Below are 19,941 nucleotides of genomic sequence, written 5' to 3' on the forward strand. Positions count from 1 at the left end.
CAATGTGGGCACTGAAACAAAAGCAAACAGTGGAAGAAGTATTGGTATCATATATAAATGTTTTTAGAGAAATGATTAAACAACAAAGTCAAATAGCAATTTCAATGTATTTCTGTAAAGGTACACGGTGTGTACCTGCCTTTCCTGTCTTCCTTTTTACCCCCTCCACTGCCTCCACCTCTACCACCCTACAGAAAGCAAGAACAATGCCTTCCCTCCCTCCTCCACCTACTCAATGTGAAGACATGAGGATGAAAAGCTTTATGAGACCCACTTTTATTTAATGAATAGTAAATATATTTCCTTGTGATTTTCTAAACATCATTTTCTCTAGCTTACTTTATAGTAAGAATACAGTCTCTAATACATATAACATGCAAAATATATGTTGACTGTTTATGCTATTGGTAAGATTTCTGGTCAACAGTAGGCTATCCGTAGCTATGTTTTGGGGGAACCAACAGTTATACACAGATTGTCAACTGTGTGCGGGGTCAGCCACCATAAATCCCATGTTATCCAAAGGCCAACTATACAATACAGTATTATTAACTATAGGCACAATGTTGTACGGCAGATCTCTAGAACTTACTCATTTTGTATAACTGAAACTTTACACCCATTGACTAGCAACTCCCTATTTCCACTTTCCCTCAACCACTGGAAATCACCATTCTACTTTCTGCTTTCATGAGCTTGACTCTTTTATATGCCTCAAATTAATGTAATCACTCGGTATTTATTCTTCTGTGATGGGCTTATTTCACTTAGCATAATGTCAGCAAAGTTCACACATGTTATCACATATTGCAGGGTTTATTTTCAAGACTGAAGAGTATTCCATTGTATGTATTTATCATATTTTCTTAATTTATTCATCTTTCAGTAGTCATTGGGTTGTTTTCATATCAAAGCTGTTGTGAAGAGGGTTGAAATGAACATGCAAGTGCAAATATCTCTGAGATCCTGATTTCAATTCTTTTGAATATACACCCAGAAGTGAGGTTGCTGCATCATGTAGTAGTTCTATATTTAATTTTTTCAGGAATCTTCATAGTGTTTTTTATCCTGGCTGCACCATTTTGCATTCTACCAACAGTTTGTAAGTGTTCAAATATTTCCATATCCTTGTCAACATTTTTTCTTATTCTTTTATTTTTTTGATAATAGCCATCCTAATGGGTATATGGTGACATCTAATTGTGCTTTTGATTTTCATTACCCTGATAATAAGTGATGTTGGACATCTTTTCATATCCCTGTTGTTATTTCTGTGCCGCCTTGGGAGAAATTTCTATTCAGGTCTTTAGCCTATTCTTAAATCAGATTATTTTTATTTTTTTGCTATGGAGTTATAAGCATGTCTTATATCTTTTAGAAATTAACCGCTTATCACATATACACTTTGCAAATAAATTTTCATATATTCTGTATGCCTTTTTACTCTACTGATTGTTTATTTTGCAGGGCAGAAGCTTTTTAGTTTGATGGATTTCCATCAGTTTAATTTTGCCTCTGTTGCCTGTGCTTTTGGTGTTACGTCCATGAAATTGTTGACATGACCAATTTAATGAAACTATTTCCCTAGGTTTTATTCTAGGAGTTTTAGTTTCTGGTTTTGAATTTTAGTCTTCAAAGCAGTTCGAGTTTATTTTTTTTGTTATATGTAAGATAAGAGTATAACTTCATGTAAATATCCAATTTTCTCAACACCATTGTCGGAGAAACAAACATTTCAGCATTGTGGCCCCTTGTCAAAGATCAGATGACTGTATATATTTATCTGAGCTCTCTCTTCTATTCTACTGGTTTCTATATCCACCTTTGTGCCAGTACCGTACTGTATTAATACTTTAGCTTTGGAAAGAATTTATAATCAGGAAGTGTGAGCTATCAGCTTTGTTTCTTCTGAAGGTTGCTTGGCTATTTGATGTCATTTTTTGGTTTTAGATGAACTTTAGGGTTATTTTTTATATTTTTGTAAAAGTGTCCTTGGGATTTTGATAGGTATTGCATTGAATCTGTAGATATATTTAGGTAGTATGGACATTTAACATTATTAGATTCATTAGTCCATGGACACAGGATATATCTTTCTGTTTGTGGCTTCTTCGATCTGTTTCATCAATGTTTTGAAGTATTCAGTGTACAAGTCTTTCACCTGCTTAGTTACATTTATTGTGTTTTGTTTCTTTTTATTTAATTATGAATGGGATTGTTTTCCCAATTTCCTTTTCAGATAGTTATTTGTTAGTGAATAGAAAGGCAATGCATTTCTTATGACTTTTTATCTTGCAACTTTACAAAACTTGTTTATTTAATTTTAACAGTTTGTGTGTGTGTGTGTGTGTGTCTGTCTGTCTGTATGAAGTCTAGGATTTCCTACATATAAAGTCATCATCTGCAAATAGGGACAATTTTACTTCTTCCTTTCTAGTTTGATGCCTTTTATTATTATTTTTTCTTGACTATTAGCTCTGGCATACAATTCCAGGGCTATGTTGAATGTAATTGGTGAGAATAGTCATCCTTTCCTTTTTCCTAAAAGCTTTCAGTTTTTCACTCTTGAATTTGATGTCCGCTATGGGTTTCTCATGTATGGCCATGATTATGTTGAGCAAATTTCCCTCCATTACTAGCTTGTAGGAAGTTTTTATAATGAGAGGGTTGAATTTTATCAAATGCTTTTTTGAAATTTACTGATATGATTGTGTAATTTTGTCTTTTATTTTGTTAATACGGTTTATTACATTGATTGATTTTTGTGTGTTGAACTTGGCATTTCAGGTATAAATCCAACTTGGTTATGGCATAACATCCTTTTAATGTGATCTCAAATTGGGTTTGGTAGTATTTTCTTGAGGATTCTTTGCATCTGTATTCATCAGAGATATTGGCTTGTAGGTTTCTTTTGACGATTTTTGTCTCGCTTTGATATCAGGGTAATGCTGGCCTCACAAAATGAGTTTGAAGGTGTTCCTTCCTTTCAATTTTTGGCAAGAGGTTGAGAAGGATTGTCATTAATTTTTTCTTTAAATGCTTCTAACACTCACTAGTAAAGCCATCTGGTCCTCAGCTTTTTGTTGTTTAGAGGTTGTTGATTAGTGATTTCAGCTTTTTACTATTTGTAGGTCTATTCAGACTTTCTTCATGATGTAGTCATGGTGGCTTTTTTTTTTTTTTTTGCATCTAGGAATTTATTCATTCCTTCTCAGTTATTTAATTTTTTATATATAATTGTGCATAGTAATCTCTTATGATTATTTTATTTCTGTGATATTAGTTATAATTTCTCTGCATTCTTTTCTTATTTTAGTTGAACCTTCTCTCTTTTTCTTAAAGTTCATCGATTTTGTTCACTTTTTGAAAAACATTTCAACTCTTAGTTGTGTTGATTTTTTTCTGTTCTTTATTTGCTCGTTTTCTAACCTTTTCTTTCTGCTAACTTTGGGCTCAATTTGGTTTGCTTTTTATGGTTTCTTGAAGTTTACAGTTATGTTTATTTGACATCATTCTTTTTTTTTACTGCTGTAATTATGTAAAATGTATTGGTATTTATTGACAATAAACAATTTCCCAGATGCTTCTAGTGACCAGAAATTAGAGAAGTTAACCTCTGAATATAGTCTACAGGAATAAAACTCACTCTGCTAACGTAGGATTTATCATTATAAACTTCCCTCTTACTGCTGCTCTTGTTGCATCTCATGTTTTCTAATATTATGTTTTCAGTCTCATTTGTCTCAAAATATTTTCTAAATACCCTTTTGGTTGATTTGAACAATCAATTTTTCAAAGATGTGCTGTTTAATATGCACATTTATGTGAAATTTCCAGTTTTGCTTCTGCTATTGATTTCCAGTTTTACTCCATTGTGATTGCAAAAGATAATTAGTAGGATTTTATTCTTAAATTTGTTAAGACTTGTGTGGTGTTACATGTGATCTAACTAAAAATTCTTCCATTTCTGCTTGAGAAGAATGTGTATTCTACTGTTAATGAATAAAGTGCTCACTGTCAGTTGGGTCCAATTGATCTATAATGTTGTTCTCTGTTTACTCATTGATATTCTCCCTGGTTATTCTATTGTAACTAAAAGTGGAGATATTAAGGTCCCCTACTATTACAGTCAGCCTATTATGGAGGGCCACTGCATGTCACCATTTTATATAAGGGACTTGAGTGTCTTTGTATTTTAGTATCCATGGAGGGTACTGGAACCAATTCCCCGCGAGTACCAAGAGATGACTGTATTTTATTCCTCTATATTTCTTCCTTCAGTTCTGTCCACGTTTGCTTCATATATTTATATTCTCTGAGGTTGAGTCTATAATATATCTATAATTGTATCTTCCTGGTGAATTAATTTTTAAAATCATTTTATAATGTCATTTTTTGTTTCTTAAGACAGTTTTGATGTAAAGTTTATTTTGTCTAATATATGTATATCTACCCCTGTCTTATTTTGGTTACCATTTGTATTGAATGCCTTTTTCCAGCCCTTCATTTTCAGCCTATGTGTGTTATTATATCTAAAGTGAGTCTCTTAGGGACAGCAGGTAGTTGTATCTTGTTTTATCCAATCAGCCACTCTCTATCTTTTGTTTGGAGAATTTAATCCATTTATATTTAGAGTAATTATTGATAAAGAAGGATTAACTTTTCTATTTTTAAACTGTTTTCCTGTGTCTTGCAGTGATTTTCCCCTCTTTTCCTGTTGTGCTGTTTTTCTTTATGGTTTGTTGATTTTTGTAATCATACATTTATTTGTTTTTCCTTTTTTGCTACTTCTATAAACGTTGTCTGGGTATCATGGGACTTACATAAAATATAACAGTCTCTTTTAAGCTGATAATAAATCAACTTTCATTGCATAGAAAAATTCTACACTTATTAGCCTGCTCATACTTTATCTTAAGGAAGTCATAGTTTACATCGGTTTATATTGTGTATCCTTAAATATATTTTAGATATACTTATTTTAATGCTTTTCTCACTTAAATTTTTATAATAGAATTAAAATAAGTTGCCCACAATTGATATACTAATATATTAATCTGTAATTGTCTATGTATTTGCATTTCCAATGACTTTTGTCCTTTGAATGCCTTATATTGCTATTTGGCGTCATTTTGTATTAAGTAGAAAATTTCCCTTTATTTATTTTATTTTTTTTTACACAGGTTTATGGGTTTAGTATTCCCTCAACTTTTGTTTGTCAGGGGGTTTTATGTCTCTTTTTTTTACTACACAGGTACATATTGTTTTTGTTTATTTTTTAAATTTTAAATTCTTAATTTTCGTGGGTACATAATAGTTGTATATATTTATGGGCACATGAGCTATTTTGATAAATACATGTAATGTGTAATAATCACATCATGCAAAATGGGGTATCCATCCCCTCAAGCATTTAATCTTTATGTTATAAACAATTCAGTTATACTCTTTTAGTTATTTTAATATGTACAATTAAATTATTGTTAACTATAGTCACCCAGGTGTGCCATCAATAAATCTTATCCATCCTAACTACTATTTTTGTACCCATTAACCATCTCCACTTCCCCCCCAAACCCCTACTGCACTTACCACCCTCTGGTAACCATTCTTCTACTCTCTATCTCCATGAATTGAATTGTTTTGATGTTTAGATTCCATAAATAAGTGAGAAAATGTGATACTTGACTTTCTGTCCCTGGCCTATTTTACTTAATGTAATGACCTCTAGTTCCATCCATTGTGTTGCAAATGACTGGATCTCATTCATATTTATGGCTGAATAGTACTCCATTGTGTATATGTATAGTATTTTCACTTTATCTGGTGTTAGTTGCAGGTTGCTTCCAAATCTTGGCTATTGTGCTAAATCAAAAGTAGGAGTGCGGTTATCTCTACCATATATTGATGTATTTTCTTTGGGATATATACTAAGTAGTGGAATTGCTGGATTGTATGGTAGATTTATTTTTAGTTTTTTGAGGAACCTCCAAACTGTTCTCCAGCATGGTTGTACTAATTTACATTCCCACCAACAGTGTGCCAGGGTTACCTTTTTTCCACGTGTTCATCAGCATTTGTTATTGCCTTTCTTTTGGATATAAACCATTTTAACGTCAGTGAGATATCTTATTGTAGTTTTAATTTTCATTTATCTGATGATCAATGATGTTGAGTATCTTTTCATATGTTTGTTTATCATTTGTATGCCTTCTTTCGAGAAATGTCCATTCAAACCATTGGCCCATTTTTTTAATGGATTATTAGATTTTTTTCTATAGCGTTGTTTGACCTTCTTATATATTCTGGTGATTAACCTCTTGCCAGATGAGTAGTGTGCAGATATTTTTGTTTATTCTGTGGGTTGTCTCTTTACTTTATTGGTAGTTTCCTTTGCTTTACAGAAGCTTTTAACTCGATGGAATCCCATTTGGCCATTTTTGCTTGTATTTCCTGTGCTTGTGAAGTATTACTCAAAAATTTTTTGCCCATCCTAATGTTCTGAAGATTTTCCTTAAGATTTTCTTATAATAGTTTCATAGTTTGAGGTCTTAGATTTACGTCTTCAATGCATTTTGATTTTATTTTTTTATATGGCAAGAGATAAGGGTCGAGTTTCATTCTTCTGCATATAGATATGCAGTTTTCCTAGCACCATTATTGAAGAGACAATCTTTTCCCCAGTATATGTTCTTTGGCACCTTTGTTAAAAATCAGTTTTCCCTAGGTGTGTGGATTTGTTTCTGGGTTATCTATTCTTTTCCATTGGTCTATGTATCTGTTTTTATGCCAGTACCATGCTGTTTTGGTTAGTGTAGCTCTGTAGAATAATTTGAAGTGAGATAATGTGATTCCTTCAGTTTTGTTCTTTTCTGCTCAGGATATCTTTGCCTATTCTGTGTCTTTTGTGATTCTATGTAAATTTTAAGATTTTTTTTTTCTGTTTCTGTGAAGAATGTCATCAACATTATAATAGAGACTGCATTGAATCTGTAGATTGTTTTGGGTAGTATGGACATTTTAACCACATTGATTCTTCCAATGCGTGAACATGGAATGTAATTCCATTTTTCTGTCTTGATTTCAATTTCTATCCTCAGTGTTTTAAAATTTTCATTGTTGAGATATTTCCCTTCTTTAGTTAAGTAGACCTCCACACATTTAATTTTTTTGTGACCATTGTAAATGGGATTTAATTATTGTATTCAGATTGTTCACTATTGACATATAGAAATGGTACTAATTTTTATATGTTGATTTTGTATCCTGCAATTTGACTAAATTTGTTTAACAGTTCTAATAGTTTTCTTTTTCTTTGGTGGGGTCTTAGATTTTTCCAAATATATGATTATATCATCTGTAAACAAGGATAATTTGACTTCTTTTCCTTTTGGATGCCCTGTATATCTTTCTCTTGTCTAATTGCTCTAGCTAGGTCTTCCAGTACGATGTTGAATAACAGTGGTGAAACTGGGTGGACTGGTCATATTCCAGATATTAGAAAAAAGATTTCAGTTTTTGCCCACTCAGTATGCTACTAGCTCTGTGGGCCTGTTATCTGTGACTTTTGTTACATTTGGGTATATTCCTTGTATATCCAGCTTTTTGATGGTTTTTACCATGAAGCATTGTTTAATTTTATCAAATGATTTTTTAGCTTTCATTGAAATGATTATATGGATTTTATCCTTCACTCTGTTGATATCTGTGTCATGATTGATTTGCATGTGTTAAACCATTCTTACATCCCTAGGATAAATCCAACTTGGTCATGATGAGTGATCTTTTTAATGTATTATTTAATTTGGTTTGCTAGCAGTATGTTGAGGACTTCTGAATCAATATTCATCAGAGATACTGGCTTGTAGTTTTCTTTCTTTGATATGTGTTTGTCTGGTTTTCGTAGCAGGGTAATTCCGACCTTGTCTTAGGTTGGTTTTGCCACTAAAATGAATGGCAAATACTGCAATTACTTTTGCACCAACCTAATAGAATGAGTTTAGAAATATTGTCTCCTTATCTATATTTTATAATAGTTTGAGCGGAATTGATATTAATTCTTCTTTAAATGTTTGGTAGAATTCACCAGTGAACCCAGCAGGTCCTTAACTTCTCTTTACTAGGAGACTTTTAATTACAGCTTTAATTTCATTACTTGTTATCTGTCTGTTCAGGTCTTGGATCTCAGTTCAGTCTTGATAGGTTTCATATATTTAGGAATTTATTCATTTCCTCTTGATTTTTCAATTTATTGACATATGTTTGCTCATAGTAGCCTTTAGTGGACCTTTAAATTTCTGCAATATCATTTGTAATGTATTCTTTTTCATCTCTGATTTTACATATCTGGGTCTTTTCACATTAGTCTGGATAAATTTCTGTCAATTGTATTTATGTTTTCAAAAAACAGATTTTTTGTATTATTCATCTTTTGCACTGTTTTCTTTATCTCACATTTATTTATTTCTTCTTTCATCTTTATTATTTATTTTCTTCCATTAATTTTGGGTTTAGTTTGCTCTTGTTTTTCTAGTTCTTCAAAATGTATCATTAGATTAATTATTTGAAGTTTTTCTTCTTTTTGATATGAGCATTAAAGGTATGAATTTCTCTCTTGGTACTACTTTTACTGTATCTCATAGGTTTTGGTATGTGCTTCCATTATCATTCATTTCAAGAAATTTTTTCAATTTCCTTTGTAATTTGTTCATTGACCCACTGGTCATTCAGGGGCATATTGTTTAATTTCCATGTGTTTGAATAGTTTCCAAAATTCCTCTTGTTATTGATTTCTAGTTTTATTCTGCTGTGGCCAGAGAAGATGCTTCATGTGATTGCTTTTTTTTCTTAATGTTTTAAGACTTCTTTTGTGACCTAATATATCATATCTCTTTAAGAATGATTCATTTGCTAATGAGAGAAAATGTTTATTTTGGAGCCCTTGAATAAAATATTCTGTAAATATGTACTAGGTCCACTTGTTCCATAGCTCAGGTTAAGTCTGTTTCTTTCTTGATTTTCTGTCTAATAGATTTTTTCAATGCTGAAAGTGAGTTGTTGATATTTCTGGCTATTATTATATTGAAGTCTGTCTCTCTCTTTCACTCTAATAATATTTGCTTTATATTTCTTGGTGCTTCAGTGTTGGGTGCATATATATTTACAATCCGTTTATTCCCTTGCCTAATTGAACCACTTGTTATTACATAATGACATTATTTGTCTCTTCTTTCAGTTTTTGTCTTGAAATCTGTTTTGTCTGATGTAAGTATAGCAACATTGGCATGTAATAACATTTTTTGCCATCCCTTCATTTTCAGCCTGTGTTTATGGTGAATTATGTTTCTTGTAGGCAACAGATCATTAGGTCTTGTTATATCACCCATTCAGACACTCTATTTCTTTTGATTGGAGACTGTAGTTAATTTACATTCAATTTTATTAATAGGTAGGGACTTACTCCTGCTATCTTGTTATTTGTTTTCTTATGGTTTTGGGGTCTTCTTTTCTCCCTTCTTGTCTTTCTTTTAGTGAAGGTCATTTTCTCTAATGGAATAATTTAATTTCTTCCTTTTATTTTTTAGTTTTTGGTCTGTCATATGTATTTTGATTTGAGATTACCATGAGGCATGCACATACTTATTTATAACCCATTATTTTAAACTGGTAATAGCTTAAGATGAATGCATAAAAAAAATGCAAAAAAAACAAAAAAAAAGAAAAACTAATAGGCTGGGCACAGTGGCTCATGCCTGTAATCCCAGCACTTTGGGAGGCAGAGGCAGGTGTCACCAGAGGTCAAAAGTTCAAGACCAGCCTTGCCAACATGGTGAAATCTCATCTCTACTAAAAATACAAAAATTAGCCAAGTGTGGTGGCAGGCGCCTGTAGTCTCAGCTGCTCAGGAGGCTGAGTCAGGAGAATCTCATGAAGGTGGAGGTTGCAGTGAGCTGAGATCGCACAACTGCACTCTAGCCTGGGTGACAAGAGCAAGACTCTGTCTCAAAAAAAAAAAAAAAAGAAAGAAAAAAAAGAAAACTGGTAAAACCTCTATACTACAACATCATCCTCTTATGTTTAAGCATTTTTTTTGTTTCTCTTTGGATCTTATTTACTGTGTATATCTCAAAAAGATTTGTAGTTACTATTTTTTATTGTTTCATCACTTAGTCTTTCTACTTGAGTAGTTTGCACACCATAATTACAACAGTATAATATTCAGTATTTTTCTGTGTGCCTGCTTTTGACACTGAGTTTTTTAACTTTGGATGATTTCTTCTAGCTCATTAACATTATTTTCTTTTAGATTTTAGAACTCCCCTTAGCATTTCTTATAGGACAATCCTGGAGTGCATAAAATCCCCCAGTCTTCTTTTTATTAATCTGGGAAGGTCTTTATTTCTTATGTTTGAATTATATTTTTGCTGGACATAATATTCTAGGGTAAAAGTGTTTTTCTTTCTTTATCCTTCACATTTGAGAGTTGGGTTGCTAAGTGCCTTGAGGTACTCTTCTTCAGGTTATATTTGCTTGGTTTTCATTAACATCCTTGTACTTGAATGTTGATATTTTCTCCAGGTTTGAAAAGTTCTGTAATGTTATCCCTTTGAATAAACTTTCTGCCCTTTCTCTATCTCCCTTTTAACGTAAATAACTCTTAGTTTTGCCCTTTTGAGGTTATTTTCTGTATCTTTTAGGTGTGCATCATTCTTTATTCTTTTGTCTCTTGTGACTGTGTAATTTCAAACAGCCTATCTTCAAGCTCATTATTCTTTCTTTTGCTTGATCAGTTCTGCTCGTAAGAGACTCTGAAGCATTCTTTAGTATGTCAGTTGAAGTTTTCAACTCTTAAATTTGTTCTTGATGGATTTTAATAATTTTAGTCTCTTTCCTTTGTTTTGAGAATTTTTTTATTTTTAATTTTTTGAGTATATAATAGGTGTATATATTTGTGGGGTACATAAGATGTTTTGATACAGGCATGCAATATGAAATAAACACATCATGGATAATGGGGTATCCTTTGAGATACAAATAATCTAACTACATTCATTAAGTTATTTTAAAATATAAAATTAATTTATTATTTACTATAGTCACCCTATTGTACTATCAAATAGTAGGTCTTATTCTTTCTATTTTTTTTGTACTGATCAACTGTCCCCACTTTCCACCTCCAATCCTCTACTACCCTTCCCAGCTTCTGGCAACATCCTTCTTCTCATTATGCCTACAAGTTCAATGGATTTGATTTTTAGATCCCACAAATAAGTGAGAACATGTGATGTTTGTCTTTCTGTACCTGGCTTACTTCACTTAACATAACAATCTCCAGTTCTCTCCATGTTGATGTAAATGACTGGATCTCATTCGTTTTATGGCTGTATAGTATTCCAATATGTGCCAAATCTTTTTTATGAATTCATCTATTGATGGACACTTAGGTTCCTTCCCAATCATAGCTATTGCAAACAGTGCTACAACAAACATAGGAGTGCAGATATGTCTTAAATATACTGATTCCCTTTCTTTTAGGTATATACCCAGCAGTGGGATTGTTAAATCATATAGTAGCCCAATTTTGAGTATTTTGAGGAAACTCCAAACTGTTATCCATAGTGGTTGTACTAGTTTACATTAATACCAACAGTGTATGAAGGTTTGTTTCCTTTTCTCTACGTTCTCACCAGCATTTGTTATTGCCTGCCTTTTGAATAAAAGCCATTTTAACGGGGTGAGATATATCATTCATCAGATATCTCATTGCAGTTTTGATTTGCATTTCTCTAATGATTAACGATGTTGAACACCTTTTCATTTGCATTTTTGTCATTTGTATGTCTTTTGGGAAACGTCTATTCAAGTCTTTTGCCCCCGTTTTGATCAGATTATTAGAATTTTTTCTATAAAGTTTTTTGAGCTCTTTATATATTCAGGTTATTAATCCCTTGTCAGAGGGGGAGTTTGTAAATATTTTCTCCCATTGCATAAGTTGTCTCCTCACTTTTCTGGTTGTGTCTTTTGCTGTGTGAAGCTTTTTAACTTGATGTGATCCCATTTGTGTATTTTTACTTTGGTCGCTTGTGTTTATCAGGTATTGCTCAATAACTTTTTCCGCCCAGACTAATGTCCTGATGATTTTCACCAGTATTTTCTTGTAGTAGTTTCATAGTTTGAAGTCTTAGATATATGTCTTTAATCAGTTTTGATTTGATTTTTGCATATGGTGAGAGACAGGGGCCTGGTTTTATTCTTCTGCTTATGGATATCCCATTTTCTCAGCACCATTTATTAAACAGACTGTCTTTTCCTCAGTGCACACTTTTGGCACCTTTTTCTGAAACGAATTAACTGTAGTTGTGTGGATTCTGGATTCTCTATTTTGTTCCACTGGTCTATGTATTTGTTTTTATGTCAGTAGCATAGTGCATGTTGCTTGGTCTCCGTAGCTCTGTAGTAAAATTTGAAGTCAGGTAATAGGATTCCTCCAGATTTTTTTTTTCCTTAGGATAACTTTGGCTATTCTGTGTCTTTGTGTTGCATATGAACTTCAGATTTGATTTTTCTATTTCTGTGAAGAATATTATTGTTATTTTGATAGAGATTGCATTGAATCAGTAGATTGCTTTGGGTAGTATGGACATTGAAACAACATTAATTCTTCCAATCCATGGACATAGAATATTTTTTCAATTTTTGTTGCCCTCCTCAATTTCTTTCATCAATGTTTTAAAGTTTTCATTATAGAGATCTTTCACTTCTTTTGTTAAATTAATTCCAAAGTATTTGTGTCTATTGTAAATGGGATTACTTTTTTATTTCTTTTTCAAATTGTTCACTGTTAACATATAGAAATGGTACTGGTTTCTATGTTGTTTTTATACTGTGCAACTTAACTAAATTTGTTTATCGGGTTGAGTAGCTTCCTTGTAGCATCTTTAGGTTTTTCTACATTTTAGATCATATCATATGCAAACAACTGTAATTTGACTTCTTCCTTTCCAATTTGGATGCCTTTTATATCTTTGTTGTCCGATTGCTCTAGCTAGGACTTCCAGTATACTATGGTGAGTAAAAGTGGTGACAATGGACATCCTGGTAGTGTTACAGATTATAGAGGAAAGGTTTTCAGTTTTCCCCTTTCAGTATGATACTAGCTGTAGGTCTGTCATATATGGCTTTTATTATGTTGGGCTATGTTTCTTCTATCCTCAGTTTTTTTAAGGTGTTTCATTATGCAGTAATGTTAAATTTTACAAATGCTTTTTCATCATCAGTTGAAATGACCACATGATTTTTATGTTTGATGCTGTGATACAATGTGTTCGGTTGATTTATTTCCATATATTGAACCAGCCTCACCTTCCTGGGATAAATGCCACTTGGTCATGGTGAATGATCATTTTAATATATTGTTGAATTTGGTTTGTTAGGATTTTGTTGAGGATTTTTGCATAATTACTCATCAGAGTTATTGGACTGTAGTTTTCCTTTCTTGATATGTGTTTCTCTGGTCATGGTATGAGGGTAATACTGGCCTCATAGAATGAATTTTGAAGTATTCCCTCTTCCTCTATTTTTTGGAATAGTTTGAGTAGTATTGGTATTCATTATTTTATTCTCTTTGTTAAATTTATCTGATAGAATTCTGGATTCCTTCTCTGTGTCATCTTGAATTTCTTTGAGTTTCCTCAGAACAGCCCTGTTGAAATCTGTCTGAAAGAACACATACGTCTGTTTCACCAGGATTAGTTCTTAGTGCCTTATTTAATTCAGTTGGTGAGGTCGTGTTTCTCTGGCTGACCTTGGTGCTCATAAATGTTCATTGTTGTCTGGGCCTTGATGAGTTAGATATTTATTGTAGTTTTTGCAGTCTGGGTTTGCTTTTACCCATCCATCTTGAGTTTGCTTCCTAGTTATTTGAAGTGACATAGGTCCCATGATCAGTGATACTGTGGTTTGTGCAGTCTTATAGAGGTACTGCCTTGGTGGCCTCAGATAAGATCCAGACGAATTTTCTCAATTACTAGACAAAGACTCTTGTTCTTTTCCTGTATATTCTCCAAAACAATGAAATCTCTCTTTCTGTACTGAGCTGCCTAGAACTTGAGGCTCAGTGATGCAAGCACCCTTTTACCCACCACATTTTCAGACAACAATGAAGATTCATATTTTTTCCATGAATAGTTATTAAGTGATCCATGGGCTTAAGACTCCAATGATGACGGCTGTCCAGTCATGAAACCTGAAAAGTCACCAAGTACACACAAGCTCAGGAAATGAGAACAACGTCATGACTGATTTCTGGCCCACAGCAACTGCAAGATGTCATCAAATGTTAGACTGATTCTAGTTTCAGAGATAACAAAATACGAAAAGAAGAAATAGTGTCTTAGAATTTATGACTTATACTTTACTTTATTCATCTATGGAGGACTGCAATCATTATCATTATTTCCCAGGACCTACTGTATTTCAAAATGATTTTTGACTGGCTTCTTCTGTTTATTCTAGGCACTATCAGGATAACTCCTAAGGACTCTCGTTGGGTTGGAGCTTGGTGGCTTGGTTTCCTTGTGTCTGGAATATTATCCATTATTTCTTCTATACCATTCTTTTTCCTGCTCCCAAATCCAAATAAACCACAGAAAGAAAGGAAAGTTTCACTATTTTTGCATGTGCTAAAAACAAATGATAAAAGGAATCAAATAGCTAATTTGACCAACCGAGGAAAAAATATTACCAAAAATGTGACCGGTAAGAAATTTACATTCATTGTCAACTTGGAGTTGTTAATTGCAATGAAAGGGAGTAATGACTATTCAAAAGTAATAAAGCATACTGAAATCATCAAGAGTTAGCTTTCTGGCCGGGCGCGGTGGCTCAAGCCTGTAATCCCAGCACTTTGGGAGGCCGAGACGGGCAGATCACGAGGTCAGGAGATCGAGACCATCCTGGCTAACACGGTGAAACCCCGTCTCTACTAAAAATACAAAACACTAGCCGGGCGAGGTGGCGGGCGCCTGTAGTCCCAGCTACTCGGGAGGCTGAGGCAGGAGAACAGCGTAAACCCGGGAGGCGGAGTTTGCAGTGAGCCGAGATCCGGCCACTGCACTCCAGCCTGGGCGACAGAGCAAGACTCCGTCTCAAAAAAAAAAAAAAAAGAGTTACCTTTCTTCTGCACTAAATTTAACTGAATTATTTTTCTAAAAGTCATACTAAAGTTGACAAATATTTCTTGAGCACATAACAAGCAGACGTGGATTAGGATTTTGCTCTTGAGCAGGCAGAAACCAATCAAAGGCTACAAATAAAACATCAGTTCCTTATAAGCCAATGAGTATATATTCATTGTAATATTATGCAGTGTAAACTGTGAGGGTTAAAAAGATTATAATATTTCATTCATTCACTTATTCAACAAGCCCCCACACTATGCCCTGATGATAGAACATCACTTTTGTTTTTCAAAAACCTAGTGGATAATATTGAGAAGTATATAGATCATTGTAATAAAGTATCTTAAGTAGTGATAAGGTAATACTTAACTATTCTCAAGTGTAGAGATAGAATAAGGAGAAGGAATTCAGGAGAGGTTTCTCTGTAGTTAATTGGAGTAAGATTATTTTTCTTGCTAATCAAAATTATATATATGATTTAATTAAAATTATAAATATGATTTTGTTAAAATTATATATATAATTTATATATATATAATTGTAGCTTATCTAAGTATTCAAAAATGAAGTGGAAGCAATAGTTTTAATTAAAGTAATTGAAGTCAGTAATGTGAATTAGGATACTTTACCACTTGATAGTGACTCCTCTTTTGAATATAAGCCCTGGCAGGCTAATGGAGAACCACTGAGAAGCAGTAATTGAGAGAATGATCTGGCAGCAGCCAGAGCAAAATATTTGAAATGGTAAGGTATTGACAGCGGTTTTCAGATCGGGACAAAATGGTGAAATCGTAAAACCTAAAGTAGTGCAATCAGCACCTAAACTCTTGGCAAATGTTTCAAGTTTTTACTGAAGTAAGATTACAAACCTCCCAGGTTAACCCATGCTTTCCTTCTGGTCAGTTCTTTCACTTCCTGTTTGTTGTTGTTATTATTGTCTCCTCTCTACTACACTAACCCAAGGGCAATGGGATGATGGAGCCTTGTGTATTCACTCATGAGAGTGAATTGTTCAATTTCAACTGCATTGGTAGCTTGAAATTGTCCATGGTAGGAGAATTTACCACCATACATTACCATGGAAATTGAGAAATCCTACAAATCAAGTTTTCCAACCAACAAATCAGTTGTTAAACATTTACCAGCATACCACTGTTTTAAAAGTTTTGTAATTTAACAAGCATACTAAAAATAGAATATCAAGGAATTTTTATTTTGTGTATGCTATGTTTCTACTTTATCTAATCAAATCCATAATAACTAATGGATTTTCAAACCTGTAAGAGTCAGAGTTGACTGTGAATCCAAAAATAATAAAGAGGATAATGAAGATACAAAAAATGGTACAATGGTAACATTGTCTATATTATGAGCTGGTGTTTTTGGGGGGGTAGTGACGTGAATTGTAAAGAGAATCTTAATTATTAACAAGTGCCTGTTAGGAATGGATAACATACCTAAATACCTATAGTCAGAAGAAAAAATATATTGGATTTATTCTCTATGTTCTCGATTAAAACTAAGGACTAATTGGGAAGTTTAGCACTTTGGCCTAACAATTTTAAATATTGTTTATTCTTACTATACATTTTCTTACCTCTTTTCTGTTCTGTGTCATTTCCTTAACTGTATTTTGTATTATTATAATCAGAGGAAACTATTTTTTAAAGAAACTACTGTTAGTACTCTTCATATCTAATGAAAATCTTTAGAGGTCTATAGAGAACAAGGTCTTTCAAAGCCTGTATCATCCATCTCTCAGTAACCATTTCTGGGCCTGTCTTGCTGTACTCTAAAACTTCCTGTGTTTCTAAGTAGTTCCTGCCACTTTTAACTTCTGTTATAGTTGATTGACCTGACAATCACAGTACTAGAACATAAAATTTCTGCCATGGACAGAAGTTAGAAATTTGTTATCACACCTATTTGTAGGCATAGGTTGTTGTCCTATTACTGTCATAATAGTACCAACATTTTTATCCCCTCCCTCTCTTTCTTGCATCTTAACACAGGGGATTTATAATACTGCCAGATTTACTGAGGCAGTATTTTATGGTGCAAAAGCTGTATACCAGGGAAAAAATAAGTCTGAGCCCTCATACTAATTTTGTCTTTAAAATTTTTGAACATCATAGATTGTATTTTTGTATCTTAGATTATGCTGTCTTTAATTTAAATTTATATTTAACAATTTTATTTTAATATAATAATTATATTATTCAGTGCTAATACATAAGGGACATCACATTTCTTTTCTTTTCTTCTTCTTCTTCCCCTCCTCCTCCTTCTCCTTCTTTCCTCTTTTCCTTCTCCTTCTCCTTCTTCCTCTTCCTCTCCTTCTCCTTCACTGTGACAGGGTCTGGCTCTGTCCCCTAGGTTAAAATGCAGTGGCATGTATATGACTTGCTGCAGCCTCGATTTCCCAGGCTCAAGTTATTCTCCCTCATCAGCCCTCCAAGTAGCTGAAATGATGGGAGTGTGCCACCATGCTAGTCTAATTTTTGTATATTTTGTAGAGGAGGGATTTTGCCATGTTGCGCAGTCTGGTCTCTAACTCCTGGGCTCAAGCAGTCTGCATGCCTCTGCCACTCAAAGTGTAGGGACTAGAGGCATTTTAGCCACTGCACCCTGTGAACATCACATTTCTGATTCACTTTTTTTTTTTTTCTGGGACTCCTAGTGTATTGCCTAGTACCCAATTGAAAACCAAACATTAGTGGAATGAATGAATAAATTAATTAATCTATATGTAATAGTATGGTAGAGTGTCAAGGATAACCAAATGTTAAGCGAACAAAATAAATTACAAAACAGCATTTATGCATGATGCTATTTGGAAGTAAAATGAACTAAACTAATAAATAATAATATGCATACGAAAAATATTGAAGGGATATAGTTATACTGTTAACAGTAGCACTGAAGGGTACTCTTTCTGTGTTATGTAGTTTTGTAATTTTAAATCTTATATAACTCATATTTACAAAATTCAGATATTAATGTATTTAAATTACATTGAAATATTTTGTTTACTTTTATAATTCTACAGGTTTTTTCCAGTCTTTGAAAAGCATCCTTACCAATCCCCTGTATGTTATATTTGTAATTTTTACATTGTTACACATGAGCAGCTACATTGCTTCTATTACTTATATCATTAAAATCATGGAGCAACAGTATGGTCGGTCTGCATCTGAGACTAACTTTTTGTTGGGTAAGATATATTTTTACCTGTTTGCTTGACAAATGAAACATTACTGAGTACTTGTGTTAAAAGACACATTTTATTGTGAAGGTGATTTCACATTTTACTAAATATACTTTTAGTATCTCTCGTAGCATCTGTCAATATTGTGATATAACCACTGTTCTGCATTTGAAGTTGCATCTCATGTTAGATGAGTTCTAAAAACAAAGTTGCTTTTGAATAAAACATTTAGATGTGATATCTGCATAATTGGATCTTATAGTGCTGAGATCCTGAGACAAACCCTTTTGTAATCTAATCGTGATAATCCTGTTATTCATGGACTGAAATAAGGCCTCAGCCACTTACAAAACATATGATATTGATGTTTTTTTTTAAAAAGAATCAATTTAAATGTATCACAAAATATGCGTGATTCAAAAAAAATCATATTTTAGAGAGTATTTTTTTGCTACAGTATCTATTTTCAGTGTCATATTGAGACCTGCCTATTAAGAAGAAGTTATAACACTTTGTAGAAACTATTCTACAAATCTATTTTAGAAAACTATCAATTTGTAGAAGCATTGTAGAAGTTTGACAAATATGTGATGAGTTTAAAAAATTTATCAAGTGGTATGTGACTAGGTCATGAGTACATGAGAAAATAAGAATTAGAAAATGAATGTACTGAAGCACTAGACCAGGCACCTGGATGATCTCCCTGTTGAACCTCAAAGTTTAAACTTAAAAGTTAACTTTTGACTCCCAATAACTTGATCTGAATTTTTTGTTAGAGGAAACGTCATCTTTAATAACTCTTACAGGACATGGTAAAATTGTAGGAGGAATTGACCATTTTTAATCCTGTATGTTGATCTTTTTTATTGTACCCTGGTACAATGTGTACCCTGGTATATATGTATTTTGATGAATAAGGATGAGACATTGCTTCAGGAATTCAATTCTAAATCTCTGGGAAAATTTGAAGGAAGCTTCAGAGGTTTGGAACTCTATTGTGAGAGATGTAAAGGATTTTAGATGGCAGGCTCAAAATCTCATAGGAAAAAAGAGTTTGTTTTGTTGTTGTTGATTTCCAGAAAAAAAGAATGTGCTTCATAGAAATAATCTGTTCAGACACACAAATATCCTTAGCCATTGCCTTTTGCCCTTGAAGAAACCAAACCCTCATAACTGGCAGGAAGAAATTATTTTTGTCTCTCTTATATGGTACACTGATCCCCCTACCTCCACCTTAGTCTGCCACCCTCGTCTTAGAGAAGTGATATGATGGGATGAATTTGGTTCATCCAACCTCGTACTGTGTTTCATATAAAAACACGTATCTGAAAAAATGTATATATTTATATCTATTCATTTAAATATATCTATTTAAATATGTGTATTTATTTTTATATATTCATTTAAATAGATATATTTAAATATGTCTGTATATTTTTATATACACGTACTTTTTTTATATATATACACTAATGTTGGCAATAGGAAAATGACCTGAAAAAGATTACACAACTACATATATTTTTATATATACACATATATATTTATATATTT

General features: G+C 32.9%; 1 protein-coding gene across 1 annotated transcript in view; it reads left to right on the top strand.

The window, feature by feature from the left end:
- SLCO1B7 (solute carrier organic anion transporter family, member 1B7 (non-functional)) overlaps positions 1 to 19,941 on the top strand; it is an 84,603-nt gene that overhangs the window by 16,195 nt on the left and 48,467 nt on the right. Inside the window, 3 exon segments of the mRNA XM_011969464.1 lie at positions 14,515 to 14,757; positions 18,229 to 18,448; positions 19,568 to 19,593. Of these exon segments, the coding sequence (XP_011824854.1) occupies positions 14,515 to 14,757; positions 18,229 to 18,448; positions 19,568 to 19,593 (489 nt within the window).

The sequence above is a fragment of the Mandrillus leucophaeus genome, unplaced genomic scaffold, assembly GCF_000951045.1.
Source record: "Mandrillus leucophaeus isolate KB7577 unplaced genomic scaffold, Mleu.le_1.0 Scaffold892, whole genome shotgun sequence".
Taxonomy (NCBI): Eukaryota; Metazoa; Chordata; class Mammalia; order Primates; family Cercopithecidae; genus Mandrillus; species Mandrillus leucophaeus.